At 40.9% G+C, this 17,534-nt stretch overlaps 4 protein-coding genes across 4 annotated transcripts in view; 3 read left to right on the forward strand and 1 right to left on the reverse strand.

The window, feature by feature from the left end:
* The window catches only part of LOC144633879 (uncharacterized), a 37,971-nt gene extending 29,645 nt beyond the window's left edge, over positions 1–8,326 (forward strand). The window contains 12 exon segments of the mRNA XM_078492785.1: positions 713–793; positions 1,190–1,276; positions 1,802–2,140; positions 2,687–2,977; positions 3,263–3,351; positions 3,603–3,726; positions 3,844–3,927; positions 5,273–5,397; positions 5,771–5,879; positions 6,484–6,656; positions 7,052–7,091; positions 7,093–8,326. Of these exon segments, the coding sequence (XP_078348911.1) occupies positions 713–793; positions 1,190–1,276; positions 1,802–2,140; positions 2,687–2,977; positions 3,263–3,351; positions 3,603–3,726; positions 3,844–3,927; positions 5,273–5,397; positions 5,771–5,879; positions 6,484–6,656; positions 7,052–7,091; positions 7,093–7,185 (1,635 nt within the window). The 3' untranslated portion in view covers positions 7,186–8,326.
* Positions 8,327–9,158: 832 nt separating this feature from the next.
* Positions 9,159–12,274, forward strand: LOC144632951 (NHP2-like protein 1). Its single transcript, XM_078491707.1, has 4 exons — positions 9,159–9,279; positions 10,627–10,747; positions 10,835–10,938; positions 12,051–12,274. The coding sequence occupies exons 1-4, from the start codon at positions 9,277–9,279 to the stop codon at positions 12,207–12,209; spliced, it is 387 nt and encodes a 128-aa protein (XP_078347833.1). The 5' UTR covers positions 9,159–9,276; the 3' UTR covers positions 12,210–12,274.
* Positions 12,275–12,881: 607 nt separating this feature from the next.
* LOC144632950 (B9 domain-containing protein 1-like) lies at positions 12,882–15,912 on the reverse strand. The gene is made up of 6 exons (XM_078491705.1): positions 15,836–15,912; positions 15,687–15,755; positions 15,285–15,396; positions 14,581–14,677; positions 14,237–14,299; positions 12,882–13,820 (listed from the first exon to the last, which is right to left on the reverse strand). The coding sequence occupies exons 1-6, from the start codon at positions 15,902–15,904 to the stop codon at positions 13,568–13,570; spliced, it is 663 nt and encodes a 220-aa protein (XP_078347831.1). The 5' UTR covers positions 15,905–15,912; the 3' UTR covers positions 12,882–13,567.
* Positions 15,913–15,988: 76 nt separating this feature from the next.
* The window catches only part of LOC144632949 (intraflagellar transport protein 140 homolog), a 32,932-nt gene continuing 31,386 nt past the window's right edge, over positions 15,989–17,534 (forward strand). Inside the window, exon 1 of the mRNA XM_078491704.1 lies at positions 15,989–16,678. Within this exon, the coding sequence (XP_078347830.1) occupies positions 16,532–16,678 (147 nt within the window). The 5' untranslated portion in view covers positions 15,989–16,531. The remainder of the gene's footprint in view (positions 16,679–17,534) is intronic.

The raw sequence follows: 17,534 nt of genomic DNA on the forward strand, positions 1-17,534 counted from the left end.
CACAGGAGCCGGAACGAAAAGCTAAATGTGCTACCGGAAGTGAAGGTCGAGTAGGAACTGGGACGGTTGTTAGGCTGTGCATCCATTGCTCTCCGATACGAGGAGCAGACTGTTCGACCCCCGGGACGCATGAAACTTAGTCCCGTTCCAAAGTCAAGAGCAACCGGAAGTGGGGGAGTACCCACCAGCCGCAACACTGTTCGCTGCAGCCAGACAGGAACATCCAATGGCGACAGAGCTCGATGGAACCTTCAAAACACGGATTGGAGGACCAACTGTGGACTCCAGCAACTTACTTATTCCCCGAGACAGAACTGAGTGACATTGTAGCACTACGTGGTTGGGCGAGGACGGCCGACGAAAAAATAACTTCTGAGAATCGATCCCCAACACAGATTGCGTTTGATGAGAGCACGTTCGCCTGGGAGAAACGATATAGTAAACAAATTGATGAAAATGTCAATAAAATGTTGGCAACTCACATCAAATAAAAATGACTCTGTGGAAGGTGTAAGAGGATTCCTGTTGTCAAAAATGCACTATTGCCTGGGCAGGTACCTTAAGTTTCATAGTGAGTATTTGGCAAATAAAATTAACTCAGCCGTGACACAGTCCCTTTAATTTTCGGTGACTCATTGACAAAGCTGGTCTAAGGTTAGGCAAGGTAACTGCGCGCAAGCGAGTTTCCAACATTTTACTTCTTGTTAAACAGGTGGACGATGTACAGCTTAACTTGGAGAAGGAGAGAGCAGCAGTCAGCGCCTTAGAGAAGAAGCAGAGGAAGTTCGATCAGGTTTGTGCTTCTCCCATAACTGACTTTTAACCCTTTAGGTCCCAGTATCCACATTCAAATTCTCCTGACTGATCTCCATACACTTTCTTATAGTATACGTTGTGAGAATTTGTTAAAATGTCAAAGCAATCTCCATTTGGTGATCATTTTATTAATTCTCATAACCTTTTTCATGATGAAGTATTGATATTGTAAGGAGAAAATTGATGTTGGTCAGTCTTGGGACTTAAAAGAGGCACAAATTGAGTTGGGGCAAGTTCTTACAGCTACTGAGCAACAGCCGTGTTGAAAAGCGCAGTGTTCAGAAGTAGTAACCAATTCTAAAATTTCATTTTAAGCAAATTGAGCAGTTTGCGTCAAAGGCTGACCTGTTTTTTTTTTTTTCATTTACTGTAGATGCTGGCTGAAGAGAAAGCCATATCCGAGAAGAACGCCATGGAAAGAGATAACGCTGAACGGGATGCCAGACAGAATGAAACTAAGGTTTGTGTTTTAAAGCTTTGAACAGCCACAATTTATATTTTTGTCGTAGGAAACCTACAAATAATGGTCCATTGTTAGCACTGAAACTGTTAACAAGCATGTATGGCTGCAGATGGTTAGGATGGAAATGGATTGCAACTTGAAAAATCGAGGCTAAACTTTACAAGTTGTTTTGGCGCGTCTTCAAACAATAGATATTTATAGCCGACGTTTGATTCAGTTCTATCTGCAAATTAAGGTTACATCTTCCTTTAGCTGTTCAAAGATAATGTTATTCAAGGGTTAAGTTGTCTACCACTAATTTCAGAACAGTTTAAACACAAAATCTGCGAAATCGCCGTGACTTAGCTCCTTTATCCCTGACAGAAACGTAATCGTACAAAGACCCCTTTTTGCCTCGATCCTCATGCAATATTTTCCTGTCTAATGTTACAAGCAAGATTGCGTGACGGACAAACGTAATGTCAGCGTAATGTCACGATTGCGTGACGAACAAACGTAATGTCACGATATATTATTTTCCAGGTTATTTCTCTTACACGCGAACTTGAAGAACACCAGGATAAACTGGTGGAGAGTGAAAGGCTCCGCAAGGTCGCGCAAAATGAACTGGAAGCCATGATGGAGAGCAAGGATGACTTTGGTAAGAACGTGCACGAGCTGGAGAAGTCCAAACGCCAGTTGGAAGCACAGCTTGAAGAGAAGAAACAACAGATTGAAGAACTCGAGGATGAGCTGCAGATCACCGAGGATGCTAAACTCAGGATGGAGGTGAACATGCAAGCTGCCAAAACTCAGTTCGACAGAGAATTGGCTGCCAGGGACGAACAGAATGAAGAGAAGAGGAAAGCTTTGCTAAAACAGGTAAGGTAGATGTTTTTTTTTATGCTGCCCTTAGCGCCGATGGCGTATAGGGCAGTAAGTAAGTAAGTAAGATGTTTTTTATGGAACTTCAAACTAGGTTCAGATTCTTTTGCAGAATTTAAGGTCATTGTTTGCACAGCGAGTGTGAATTACTTTAATATCGTGAAAAAACCTTTGAAATTTCCTTGCAGTTTCTCAAAGAAACCTGCGAGTTTTACTTGCTGCCTTTGAAATAACTTTAATTGTTTCAAAGTGTTTGAACTTGTTCATAAACCATATATTCGGTGGTCCTGTTTTACAAACAATTTTATTCAGTGTCTTCAATCGACAAGGCGATAACATAGCGAGGCTGATTCCTGATATCATAACCAATTCTCCCAACACAAATCACACAATTGTATACAAGCCAATAAAGAACATTTTCATGTTGATCCTTGGACTACAGGTTTCTGCGAACGAAATTTCATCCCGTTCTTTTCCTTTAGCATGATGTGTCTCTGTAATTTCATGCTTTGCAACTAAATTTCGTTCTACTTGCTTCGTTAGCTGCGTGAGCTTGAGGGCGAGTTGGACGAGGAGCGCAAGGCAAGAGTAAATGCACAGAACTCCAAGAAGAAGATCGAAATGGACATCGCAGATCTGGAAGAACAGCTTGAAGCTGCCAACCGCGTGAAGGAGGACGGTCTCCGACAACTGAAGAAATACCAGCAGCAGGTCAAGGACATTCAGCGGGACCTGGACGAGGCACGGCTCGCTCGAGACGAAATATCGGAACAAGCAAAAGAGAACGAGAAGAAAGCCAAGCAGTTGGAAGCCGACTACTTACAAATGCAAGAGGTGAAAAGCGGGAGACTGGGAATAACGTTTAAGTATCACGTGACTTTTTCTGGTACCAATACCCTTCTAAATATTATCCGAGCCCGCGGTCTTCGCGAGAAGTTGCTAAGCAACGTGACGTACGTACTCGTGACACGTTGAGTGCCCTGCTATGTTGTGATTGGTTGACAAGAATCGAAAACCCTTCGAGTGCTTCTGTGAAGATTTGTAAACTGCAAATTTGTTTTGCGAGGTAAAGCCGCAGTGGGTGAGTGAAAGTAACCCGTTGTTAATTTTGAATTGTAGGATCTTGCTGCCGCCGAACGAGCTAGAAAGAGTTTGGAAGCGGAAAGGGACGAACTAGCAGAGGAAATAGCAACTTCAGGTCATCTAAGGTAGTCACTGCTTTTAAGTTTATCTATCAAATCATATTACGACAGACAATTTCTGTCATTATTTTATTACTTGTTGCAGACTTGAGTTTACAGCACGCGGGAAGCGCGTGAGGCGCAAAATAATCTCGCGAGAATCGTGGGCGTCGTCCTCGCGCTTCGTGGTTCGTAACGCCCCGCCGTGAGTTAATGTTAGTGTTCGCTCCGATCTTCTGGTAGATTATAGTTAATTTAATATTATTTGGCCGTTTTAGGGGGTCATGGGCCGAGGAGAAGCGTAAATACGATGCTCGCTTAGCTCAAATGGAAGAAGAACTCGAGGAAGAAAGAACTCAAAATGAATTGCTACTGGAGAAATACAAGCGGGCTAATATGCAGGTATGTTAAATAAAGATGTGTGGCTGTTAAAGGCGTGCCTTGTCACACATTAGCTTTCTTTTAAAACTGTTCCCTCGCCATTAGATTGATTTTGTGGTCCCATTTTCAATTTAACAGATGGAGCAATTCCAGACAGACCTGAACTCAGAGCGTGCTGCTCTACAGAAAATGGAGAGCGCCAAACTCACGCTAGAAAAACAGGTAAGAAACTTAAGCAAAAAAAATATAATCAAAGTGAAAGCTATAAAGTAATGTTTATTAAATGAGCAGCAGTGTTTTATCAAGTTTAAAACACGAGGCGCAGCCGAGTGTTTTACACTTGATAAAACACGAACTGCGAATTTATTGAACGGCTTAAAAATCTTCTGATGTAGATCAACTCATTCTTGCACTTATATTTAGATTTGGGGTTATTTTGGCCTAGAAAATTGGACGTAAAGTTTAGCCGTGTCTTTATCAGATATAAAGACACTCATTAAACATTAATTTCTTTTGTATTTTCTTTATGAATTATTAATGAGTTTTTTAATGAATTTTTGTTGATCATTGTTCTTCACGAGTCGCCGACCTTTTTGAGGCGCACGCGCTGTTTCCCTTCGCATTTTGGCGCGAAATTTTCCCGCCTCTTTTGGGCGAAGGTCGCGACGTGCGCTTTGCGCCAGTTTTTTTTCCAGATCCCCAATATTTCTCTTTATAAAATAATTAAGATACTACGCGCGCTCTCATTGGTCGATAGGTGTGAGATGAGGATACACGGTTGTGACGTCACGCTCTGTGTTTCCCGCACAAACAACTGCCAAAAGACGCAAGACGGAGAAAGAAATGGAAAACAAACCAAATTTGATATGTGTCCGGCCCCCAATGAGCCGAAAAAAAGAAAAGAAAGAAGAACCACAGCGTTGCCTGGAGTGCCAGCGGACATGCACATCGCAGTCCTTCAGTATTCAACTACATATCCCACCCAAAAAAAATGGTCAACGCACGACTATAGCTACACACTGCACGGCCGATCGTGCTGATACCGGCAAACGTGCCGCCGCGAATGACGCTCCGAGACTCCCAGCGAATCACTGTACATGGCGAAGTCGTGAACCACAAAATGGGGGGGAAGACGAAAGAGGAGAGAGAACAGAGACACGGAAGCACAACAAAGACGGAGGAAACGACAGAGAAGAACGGACCCGTACGCACACCACATGCAACCATGCACCGACCCGCAGATCCGCTGCTGTGCATGATCCACAGCACACGACCGAGAGACCACCGGCGGCGCCAAACACAGGCAAGTTCACTCACTCAAGGGCGACGCGCAGTGACCTCGCACCCCACCTGAGCCACAGAGCCGAGCCAACCCGCGAGATACGTGGGATCGCCGTCGACACGGCGCCGCACGACCACCAGCCATGCGCGGAAAACCAAAAAACCCCCCAGGGCCCACCGGGGGAGGGCCCGACCGCGGCCCCCCCCCCCGGAGATGAGGGGAAAGTCCTCTATTGCTTAAACAGTGGTCTCGTGGCATTAAAGAAATCGTTTCTTTTAATCGTAGAACAAGGACATGAAAGTCAAACTACAGGAGCTTGAGAGCCAGACGCGTGCTCGTAACAGGATGACTGTTCAGGCACTGGAGAACAAACTGGCTACATTGCAAGAACAGCTCGACGCCGAAGCCAAGTAAGTGAAAATTATAGCAGCTAGCTTGATTCTTCCCTCCGGCACGAACAGAATAGGTAATGTTTAATAAATGAGCAGCAGTGTTTTATCAAGTTTAAAACACGAGGCGCAGCCGAGTGTTTTAGACTTGATAAAACACAAACTGCGAATTTATTGAACGGCTTAAAAATCTTCTGATGTAGATCAACTCATTCTTGCACTAATGCACGGGAGTTTTCCTGCAGTTTGGTTTGCAGCCACAAGTGGAAATGTTTTTTTTGTCCAATGTTGGACCAATGTTAGAACAGAGCTGGACCATTGTTCGAGCAATGTTGGACCAATATTGGTCTGATGTCGGACCAATCTCTTGATAATACCTTTCCCATTCTTTCAGGGAACGCGCTACCCTGGCCAAGAATAACCGCAAGCTAGAGAAGAAGTACAAAGAGTCCCTATTACAAGCAGAGGAAGAGAGACGCCATGCTGACCAGTACAAAGAACAGGTGTGTTGAATGTTGTTCCTACTAGCCTGTGCAGGAACAGGCTTCACGGATGGGGATTTGGTGAAAAGAGAGGGCGTTAACCTCGTTACTCGCGGGCCTTTTTGTTCGCACTTTCCCTGACTAGAGAGTTTGTTCATTCCCTAAAATGTCTTCGAATTTGAAATTCAAATTTCAAGGCCTTGAAAGTCATCATTTAAGAGTTAATTTGGTGCTTAGAAAGCTTTGAAATTGGTTTTCATCTGGTTGGATTGTGACGCTGACGTTTCTGTATGCAACTGTAACGATTTTTTAACAAAGATTTTTTTGGGAATTTGTTGGTAGAGTCTTGAAAATTCTTTGAATTTTTGGTCCAAAAAAGGGTACGAACGCCGTTTTTTATATTAATGCGATTTTCTACGATACGCTCTTGCTACAATTCAACTATCCTTGTTCGGAAACTTTCGGTTGATTGTTGAAAAATCGTCCGTGTAATTTGAATCGTAGTTGCAAAGTTCGGAAACTTTCCACTTATTTAAGTTTCGACACCTTTTTTCTTGGTGACCTTGCCTCGTATATTATTGTGCCTTTTATTTCAATTCTTGTTCTTGTAATCATGTCGTTTTAGATGGAAAAGGTGAATGCCCGTGTGAAGACTTTGAAACGCTCTGTAGACGAGGCTGAAGAGGAGAACACGCGACTCAACTCCTCAAAACGCAAAACACAACGAGAACTGGATGACTACATTGAGGCGAACGAGGAATTAAATCGCGAAGTACAAAGTCTCCGAAACAGGCTTAGGTAACTATTGAAGTTAAGCCTTTTATTATCATGACAGAAAAGCGGAGGTAGACAAATGAGTAAATTATAAAGTAATCAAGTCCTATTGAATAACCTGAAACTGCTCTGAAACTGTTGTTGCTTTGAACTGATATAAATGGTCATGATAAGGGAGAAAATCCCACGAAGTGGGTCCAGTCGTCTATAAACAAATATGGCTTTTCTGTATTAAAGCCAGGCGGGTGTTTCCAGTCGAGTGTTACTTATCTATCCCTCCCTCTCCTCCCCCCCCCCCCCCCCCATGGACATTCGTGCCGTTGTTTTAAAGTCTCAAACACCATTTCATATCGTCCAGTGTCGAGTCGTCACGACTCGAGTACAGTTAAGCAATTCTAATGAATTTTTCTCTTTTTCAGGGGCCGTAGCGGCGCAACAGGTCGCAGCGGTTTCACCACCCCCTCCCGAGCCAAGAAGAAAGACGACCCGAGGGGACAGGGGTGGGGATGCAGGCGATGCCGATGCCACGCCTGAACCTGAAGCAGATGCATAAATTCGCGCGACACCTCGCCCAGCTACAATTTCACTTTCCTTCGCTTTGGTTTCCCTTTTCCTTTCTTTACTGGTTCTTGTTTAGTTAACATCAGGTGTCTTTTGAATAGATTTTTTCAGAGAAAAAAAAATCTTTTTGTTATCGATAGGTAGTGTCATCTTTTTATAGTGGGATAATTTATCATAGAGAACGTGTTAGTTTGAGGCGACAAAGTCGATGTTAAAAACCCGGCCAACAAAGTTTCGATTTTTTTTTTCATCTAATTTGATGTTGGTTTCCTGAATGAAGAATGCTCCGTTCTGTGCACGTTTTCAAGCCACACGCCCATATTATTTGAAGTTTTTGTTTTCATCCGGCTAAGAATAATCCCCTCTTGACTATCTTTTCTTTAGAGTTCTGTGTAGTTTCTTATTTCGAAAGGTTGTCGTGAATTAAAGGACGCTCGCCAGAAGGGGAACTGTAATCTTGTAAGAGTTTTTAGTCAAACAAAATAATACAACTTCTCAAAATCTATTTTCAAAGCAAATAAAAGTATAGAACACTGCGCAAACAAACGCGATGAAGATCCAAGAACCTGAAAAGTGTAGAGGCTTAAAAACCGCGGAGACGGAATGCAATCAATTTGGCGCGGATTTCAAATGAGCTGGGAATAATCTATATTATCGTTAATTCAAGGGATTTGTGTAAGGCATTTGTGGGAAATAAACCTCAAATCCTAGTTGATAATGCAATAGAGTATAGTAGTTTTTCATGAGATTGTTGTGTACGGAGTTTTGATATGTACAGTTGGTCTCTTTCGCAGCCCATATTTCGATTGTCACGTAACTGAGTGTTGCGTGACGATTCTAATAAAGGCTGGGAAGGAGACTAGTGTCTAGTGAGAAGTAACTTTTAAATGCGAACATTTGTATGTGACAAACTTATTGGTCAGTTAGGCAATTATAAAATTGAGGTTAGTCACGTTTGCAGCCGTTACATAAGTGGTCACGCAACGTTACGTGACTACCCCAATGCTGCGGATGGGGACTGAGCTAGAATAGGTTTTTTGTGGTCTATGAGATAAACGTCATAAAGTTACTGATAATTTCTATTTTATAAACTGCCAATGTATGGTGATTAGAATTAAAATTTTGTTGAAGTACTTGTGTGGTGTTTTAATTGACTTCTGGATGGGAAAGCAAATGGATTTGCTCACTGTTGTTTTTCAAAGAGAGGCAATCAACTTCTGGGTCTCTCTTTGTCACACAGCAACCCCCATAACAAACTGGCTTGCGTTCAATTTTGTTAGAATGAATTGCTTTTGAAGCTCAAGATATGTTACCCACTATGTGAGTTCCCTAGAAAGTCAAAGATTGCTTAGCTTTTCCCAAATTAAGCAAGTTTTCATACGAACACAACAATAGAATCCCGATTCTCGAACCTCCCGAAAACTCGAACTAAAAGTCGTTTCCCTTGAATTTGTTATTAAGTCAACACTCAGTCGAACCCCGATTTCTCGAACAAATATTCCTTTTTACTTGGAGTGTCGAGAAATTAAGATGTTAATACATGTTCCTTCTTCCTTTGGTCACGCAAACTGTGCGTGTAGGGTAACCATTTCACTCACGAGATTGTGTATTAGGCAGGTCGACCAAAATAATACTGTGTTGCGATACTCAGTTGACAGTGACAAGTTGCTTCAGTGTTAGGCTTTTTTTAATGAGAAAGGGAGTCTGTAAACAACTTCTCCTAAGTTCGTCCCTTAAAAGACCTATATTTGCAAGGATGCAGCCGAAGTGGCATGCTCTCCCTACTACTTGTTCCCAACTGCTCCCTCTAGTCCCGTACAGCGCCTTTAAACGAACCTCTAGAACTACTGCAAGGCTAGCACCGTTGAAATGAAATCGGGCTGTAAGATACCAAGAATCCTTATAGGGGAGGGGTCGGTAGCAATCTGTCGTTTACTTCCCGTCAATCCATGCGGTCGTGCTTTCAGCGTCTTTACACACGTGCAGCAGCGAGGAAGGTTCTGTGTTGTTTGATTGTAGTCAGTATTTTCTGTCCTCAGTGAAGCTCAACTCTGCCGAGAGGACCTAAAACCCGCAGATTAACATGGTAAGGCGTCAAGATTATATTTTTAGTGTGCATTGCACAAAATTTTGTACGACTAATAGAAGCATTCGATTCTTCAGCGAGTCGAGTGTCGTAAACACGTGAAATGCATGCGAAAGATCAATCGAACACTTTACGGATCATTTACTGTAATAAGCTAATGTTTTTTCCTTGAATTTTTTTTTGCGATGACTTTGTTTATTAAATACGATTTATAAAACCCCACCAAGCACTATTCAGTATTTGCCATGTTTTCCAAAGCATGGGAAAACCAAGCAAAAGAACACTTAAAAACCTAAGACTTAGATACATTTAAAAACCTTTACACTTGTAGTAATTGCAGTGTCCAGCACAAGGCATGTTTGTATGGAAGTCGGTGTAAGTTTTTCATCGTTTGGCCACCCAACACAAGCAGATCACAAGTCATTTGTTTATACTTTGACTGTGCAGGACTGAACCTTTTAACTTGAAATGGCTTCTTTTGCAAGTTGTGTGCACTTAAGAATAACTTGCAAGTCTGTTTGGCCACCCAACGCAAGTTTATATGCTAGTTTAACTTGGGATAACATATAGCCCTCAAACTTTCCTTGTATGCCTCTCTCCACCAAAAAGGATTTGAACAGCCTGATGGGTCATACATGCCATGGCAGTCATGTTTCCACCACGACATGTGGAAGGAGGCATTTTGAACACACAGTGTCTTGCACAAGAATCCCCACATAGGACGGCCTCATAAATCAAGAGTCCACTATTAGTCTAATCTTCAGGCCAACAAGCCTGTTATAAATACAATGTACCCCTGTACATGTACAGTGCAGGGAAAGTGGAGAGAGGTGTGGAAGCCTAATGGTTTTACCTTGGACTCCAGATTGTGTGGCTTCTGGCCAGGATCACTTTGTTTTGTTCTCGGGTGAGACACTTCCACTCTCACAGTTCCTCCACTCGGGGTATAAATGGGTAGTGTGGAACAATAGGGTAAATTATGTGACAAAATGCTGCAGGGTGACTGCAACACACTTCACTAGCAACCTGATTGCTCCATGTTAATATAGAAACCAGCATAAGCTCTGGTTCTGTGGGCCACTATGGCCAGAGTACAGACTTAGGGTCCATTCTTGGGATGATCTGACGCAGGATCAATGATCCAAGATCAGTTGGATCATAGTTCATCAACGGATTCATCAGTTCCTTTGATGCACCATGCTCCAACTGATCTTGGATCACTGATCCTGATCTGGTTCATCCCAGTGGGAGACACCTACAGACATCCTAAACTGGTGAAGTTAGACATATATTCTGGGGTGTCATAATTGAAAGCATTGTTTTTATTTGTTTTTGTCTTGTGTTTAGGCAAGTGATGACGTTAACCCCAAGGCTTTTCCCCTGGCTGATCCACAACTGACTGTGACTATTCTTGATCTCATTCAACAAGCATCCAACTACAAACAGCTCAGAAAGGGAGCCAATGAAGGTAGCAATCTAACAACTGCATGTGTTTGCAAGGTTACTTCTTGTTGTTTGGCTAAGTATTATTATTAATTTCACAAATTTCTTGCAGCCACCAAATGTCTTAACCGTGGTATTGCCGAGTTTATCGTCATGGCAGCTGATACAGAACCACTAGAAATATTGCTGCACCTCCCTCTCTTGTGTGAAGACAAGGTAAGGAAATTGCCAAAAGCAACTCAGATCACATAAAATACTGTCAAGGCAGAAATCAATTATGGGGGCTGTTGTAGAAAGCTTTGCTATAGCCAGTGAGGGCTACACCAACCCCCAGAAACTGATAAATTCAGTCTGTTATATACTTCATAACCTAGGAAAATACTCTTCATAACTGGTTTACCTTCCTGTGTTTTGCAGAAGACTACAAACCCCTCCTCTCTACAGGGTTTGTGACCTTTTTCCAGTACCTTTCCAGGGCTTTTCAAAGACTCAGATTGATTTTTCCAGGACTCCAAAATTCACATTAACCCTTGCACTCCCAAGAACTCAATATTATTTCTCCTTACTGTCTGTACAGTTCTTATAATGTTAGTTCAAAGAATTCAGTAGTTACTTGAGTTTAACAGTTTTCCAGAATTTTCTAGGACTGGTAGTCTTTTTCCAGGACTTTCAGTCCTGAAAAGTGCCACAATAAAATTCCAGGACTTTCCAGGACCTGTACAAACCCTGTCTCTTGAGGTTTTTTATCTTCCAGTAATATTTTACTGGATTTTACTTTGCCAAAAATAGAAGATGATCCTAAACTAGTTTGACCTGCTTTTTTGCTCCCAGGGGGGGTACTCCGGGTTGTAAATGACGGGGATAATCGAATGGAGGCAAAACTCAGGACCCAAAAAAATCCCTAAGTCTTCCGACGTTACCCAAATTAAAAATCCCTGGACCAAAAATCCCTTGTCAAATTACCCCTAAATTGCCAGGAGGGGCAATAATATAACACAAAGAAAACCATAAAAAATTGAACTCTCGTGTTTGTTTATTCATCATACCATAAATACGCCAAGACCGCGCCAAGTCACTTAAGTTCGTTTTTAATATCCAAAAAAATCCCCTATTTAAATCAATCACCCAAAAAAATACTTGCCAAATTTTTCAACCCAAAAGAAATCCCGGAAACGAAAATTTCAAACCCCCAAAAATTCTTTGATCATCCCCGTCATTTACAAGCCGGAGTACCCCCCCTGGGTTTTTGCTTAACATCTAGGCTTGGTTGAACTGCTCAAATAAAACTTTGTTAAACTCACAATATTGTCTACTTTTTTCTCTTTTAGAATGTGCCATATGTATTTGTTCGTTCCAAGCAGGCTCTTGGTCGTGCATGTGGAGTGTCTCGCCCCGTCATTGCCACTGCTGTTACCATCAATGAAGGCTCTCAACTCAAGCCACAGATCCAGTCACTTCAGCAGTCAATAGAAAAACTGCTGATTTAAACCTCTGTACATTTCCCCCTAAGTTTTATATTGTTATCAATAAAATATTCATGAGTACAACAGAATTGGTTTCTGTTTGTTGTGGTCGTCTGAATTTGTTACAGTGCCATATATTATGGTCAGCGAACTCCTTGTCTATCACCTGCTCAAATAGCCTCTCACTTGCCCCCAACTACCAAGAGCCTGATACAGACTACTGCTCAAGAAGACTGGCCTGACATCTTGTAAAGTGCTATGTACAGAACCACAAAATTGTAATTCATTAACAATTTTGTTGAAACACAATTATCCTGTTCAATTTTGCAGAGTATATCCTGTGATTTTAGCCAACTTGTGCTGCAGCCTTGTCAACTAAAGAATTGTTAACTTAAGGAAACTCAAAGATGTTGGAGATTGTATATAATTTAGTTGAGAAGGGCTTCAATTTCTCATCCAGCCATTTTGCTAGGGCGTAGACAGGCACTGTACACCTTGGCTAGCAAAATGGCTGGATGAAAAATTGAAGCACTTCTCAACTAACAAATTTTTAACTCACTGGTTCGAGTTATAGTGCAAAAAACTGTAACTGTAAGTGATCCTGAAAATGTGAACCCTCCCTCTCAGGAAAGCAAAATCTTGTACAGTGCTAGACCAACAACAATTTAATACAACAATTTTTTATAATTTTGTCTTCAAACAAAATTTATTACACCTAAAATATTTTTATTACTTTTACATAATTTTTTCTTGGTCCAAATGTAAATTTGTCTTTTTATGTACTAAAAGTTAAAGATTGTACATGAATGAAAATAGAAACACTGTAACAAATACTTGCATTAAATACTTTTTTCTTTGTACTCTGTATATATTTGGGTCAATTCAATACAACATTTACAAGTGTAACTTACAAGTGTAGCTTTTGTTTTCGACCGCTAAAGCAATAGCTACACTTGCAAATATTTACAAATGTTTTATTGAATTGACCCCTGTTTGTTGTTTTGCTATTTACAAGAGAAAAAGCTTTATATATATTTGGCATTGAAAAAGAACAAAGCAAAAAGGATTTCTTAAAAAATATTTTATGTCACCTACGGTGTATGATGCTGATAAGAAAGGTAAACTTTTATGTGATTATAAATTCTCAACGAGTATAAAGCTACCAACAGTAATCTTTAGTAAGCGGATGTTTAGAAAATGAAGTCTACCAATGGGTTCAAATGGTTACGTACATGAGTTGTATGAACCCATACAACTCTGTTGGTTGTCAGATTGACTCCAGTGTAAAACACAACATTTGGATTAACTTTGTGCAGTGTGCATCCATCCACTTCAGTTGCCAGTGGGCTTTCTTGATGCCTAGAATGCAATCACTCTGGTAACTATGAGTGGCTCTCTCCTCCATGCAATTGAGATTCTGGTCGTATTGTCGTGATTCCAGTATTTCCAGGAGCTAGATGTGGAATAGCAACACTGGCAGGTTCTGTGTCATAACCAAGTTTCTTCATATCACGTGTCACTACACTGAATGTCACTTTTACACTTCCTTGTGATCTAACTCTTGTCACTTCTCTTCCTTCACCTTGTGCTACAACTTTAGGATCCACAAACTCAGGTCTTCTGCCAAGGAACCAACTGAAAAAAATTCCATACAAATAAAATAACTTATTCTCTAATTGCTCATTGTTATAAAAGGTTAAGTCCGCATTAGGAGCCTAGTGGCCCATCAGGCAGGGGCTTATCCTGGTTTCCATAGTATAAAGCGACTAGGAGTATTTCTTCTCCCCCCTTGATGAGATGCTAGTCCATTGCAGGGTTAACCCCCCAGCAGAAAATTTGCTGGTACCTATTTGGGTGGAGAGAGGCACTGTGACAGTAAAGTGTCTTGCCCAAGAACACAGGCTCAGACCCGTACCCCTCAATCCGGAGTCCAGCACACTAAACATCAGCTCATGTCAGTGTTCCAGAAATTGCCCACACCCCTCCCATAGACGGTATTTGTTTGAACCTCCCACCCCTCTGGAAATTCCTTACCTTAACTACAAGCTTACCTCACAAATTTTTGAAATTTTGACGATGACTCAGGAACAAACATTGGCAGCTCTCTTGTGTGGCTAAAAATTTAGTAAACAAAAATTAAGGTTCAAGCATCAATTTTTCATTACTTTTTGAAGTTTTGATCACAACTAGCTTCCACTTGGGGATCTGTTATTGCTTATAAGGAAATACAGTTTAGGGACGATGAATGTTTGTTTGTCTCACAATGTAATTGCAATAAGGTGTTGTTCACGATGTTTCAACTGCTATACTGCTAGTCTTCATCACATAGTTATCTAGTAATCTCATTATAAAGATAACCCAAGCTGCATCTTTATTTGCATAAATTAACTCTTACCTTCCTGGAGAGATTGGAACATGAACAGCTCCGTAACCTCGCACTACATCATGACCAAAAGCATCCAAGCCATAGCAGCTGATAACCAGTTGAGGCCCTAAGAGAGTTAAAACAGTAAATTATCACACAAATGCAGTAAAACTCATCACCAACAGATGAGCTTGGGGAAGGTGCCTTGTGGAATGAATGGTGGAGCCAACTATTATTCAAGCGATCACAAAGGCATCCATGGCAACCCTGAGAGTGTCAACCACCAGCCATCGTCACACTGATGGAATCAGTGAAAATACTAACCAACCCAAAAACTTACCAAATCCAACTTCTTACCCTAAAAAGGGTGGGAGCAGAAAAGTTCACATGGCCAATGTGATGCTCCCACCAAGCAACTCCGTAAAAACTAAAATCTTAATTATTGAAGACGTTTCGTCTTACCTAGCACCAGACAATAGCTGAGAAGTTACGGCAGCTATTGTTCTGGTGCTGAGGAAAGACGAAATGTCTTAAAATAAGATTTCAGTTTTTACGAAGAAACCTACTATACATGACTGCCGTGAGGCGCTGTTAACTAGCAATTGGCTTGAGTCTAACATAACCAAAATTTCACTTAAAAGGTTTGACAATATAAAACTAGTATAACAGTTATATTTATTTGGAATGTTGTCGAAGCCACAAGCCATTACAACTTCTGTTCAATATCAACTCACATCCAAAGGGACTTGTACTTTTGAAAGTGATGTCCAATGGAAAATTGAAAACAAAGACTTGCCGTCTATCCAAACTCTTTTTCGTCGTCTGGGAAATTCCTTCTTCCCAACCCTGTGGAAAAGAACCATAATATTGATCAGTAAATATGTTACTTTTTAAATACTTTTTTACTTTTTACTTGGACTTTCGCATATTATGATGATGACGTCACTTGACTGATATGAGACTGTTAAAAGTTGCTTTTATAAACACCTCGGCATGATATTGTCGTAATGTTTAGAAATAAACGACAAAGTTGACTGCTTTGAACTCAAACAAAAGCTTTGAGAAACGAAATAAGCGATGGTAGTGAAGAAATATAATGGCGTATTACCTAAGCGTAAGAATTAGAAAATACTTACAGACGTAACGACCCAGTCTTGACCATAAACAAAACTGTACTTGCAGTATAAATCGTCAAATTCGGGAAACTGAAAGCCAAAAACAAATAGAAATGAACAGTTTTAAAAAAAGCTAAAGAGCTTTCAGTGCGTAGTTAGTTTGATCTCACCCTAGCGGACTCTATCTGCCCAGAGACCATTACAAGAAATACCGAACTGTGAAGCCCGCCTCCCGCCATTTTGAATTTTGCGCAGGTGGTCGTTGCTAGGCACTAGTCAGCGGCGATACAAACAAAAATAGCATATCCGGGCTTTTACGAATTTTTCAGCGCTTGATTTAGCGTAGAGACGTGGAAAAATGGCCTGAAATTCGCGCATTTTGTACAAGTTGGATATTTTTACTAGAGGAGATCATTATAGAGAAGTTATTCAGTACAACTGTTGACAAATATTGGTGGTTCCTTAAAGGCATCGTTGTTAAAACGAGGGATAACTGCGTGGCAACAGTGGTTGCTATTGACGTGAGTGGCCCATATTGGTTTGCCTTATTTTCCGTTAACCTTTCCTTGGGACTATAACGAGATATCTTTGGGCAAAAGAAGGAGATTTAAAGCACGTGCTACTTGCCTTTGGTACAGACAGCTGCTTAAGTTCGCTTTGGAAGAAACTCGATATTGCAAGCGAGTAATTATCAATTCCCAGCTGGAAGATCAAGATTTTCACTGTGCATGTGTACATGCCATACTATACACAAACGATATCACAGAAATTGTCCTTTTTACACGATTTTATGAGGGAAAAAACTACTTGTCCTGGCTGGGTTTGATTTAAACTAGCAGAATTGTGTTAACTTGTCACCTTCAACAATGGCGGTATACTTTGACCATAAGATTCAAGCCCCTTCAGTAGCAATACAAACTGACATAGCGTGGCACAACAGTTATCCTCTATTGGCAGTTGCCTCAAAAAGCGAACCAGATGTAGGAGGTTCCGTTAACTTTTATCTTGATGAGGTATGTATTAAATGACAATAATATTATTGCAGTACAATGCATGTCAAAATAATTGGAACTTTGTGTAAACAATGGACAATAGAGGTACTTCAGTGATTATGTACATTTAGTATAATTTCAGAGGTGATTATAAGAATTGAAGCATTCTGATTGGTCGAGAAGCTCGGCTTATGAGGCTATATTCACGCCGCGCGAGGTGATTAAAGCTTTGAAGGCTTGGTTACTTAGCCACGCCACCTTTGACATCCAAGCAAGTAAACATGGCCGCTTTTGCTGAATGAAAATTTCTTTGATTTGAAAGAAACCAGTCCAAGTCCTGGATATTTTAAACACTGGGAATTTTTCAAATTAACTTCCAAGGCTTTTAGACCGAAAATATTTTCAAGAGATGGTTCTCAAGGCATTAGAAATGATCGTAAACACGGCGGTTTTGGCGATCGATGAGAAACTCAGTCAGATCGATTGAGCAAACATTATTTCGGGTTCTCTTCTCACCGGAGCTACTCATTTTTAGAGGATTCGCACATTTGCTTAGAAGTCATCCACAATCATACAAAGGTACCGGACATCTATCTTTCTCATTGTGTTTGTTTTGTTCCGTTTTATTGCTTTGACTAAATAAATTCTGATTGCAATCAATGATTTAAACTGGTTTACACCGTATGCAAGCGAACACTTGTGTTTGCTGTTTTCTTGTTTGCTATCGTTATTGTTTTAAGTTCTTGATGATCAGCTCTAAAAATTATACTAAAACAATTATTTGCCTCAGGCTCAGTGATTATTGTTGAATAATCACTTCGCCTTCGGCGAATAATTGTTAAATAATGTTACATTGAAATACCTATATGTCATCAGT

This window comes from Oculina patagonica, chromosome 12, assembly GCF_052425735.1.
Source record: "Oculina patagonica isolate OP01 chromosome 12, crgOcupat, whole genome shotgun sequence".
Taxonomy (NCBI): Eukaryota; Metazoa; Cnidaria; class Anthozoa; order Scleractinia; family Oculinidae; genus Oculina; species Oculina patagonica.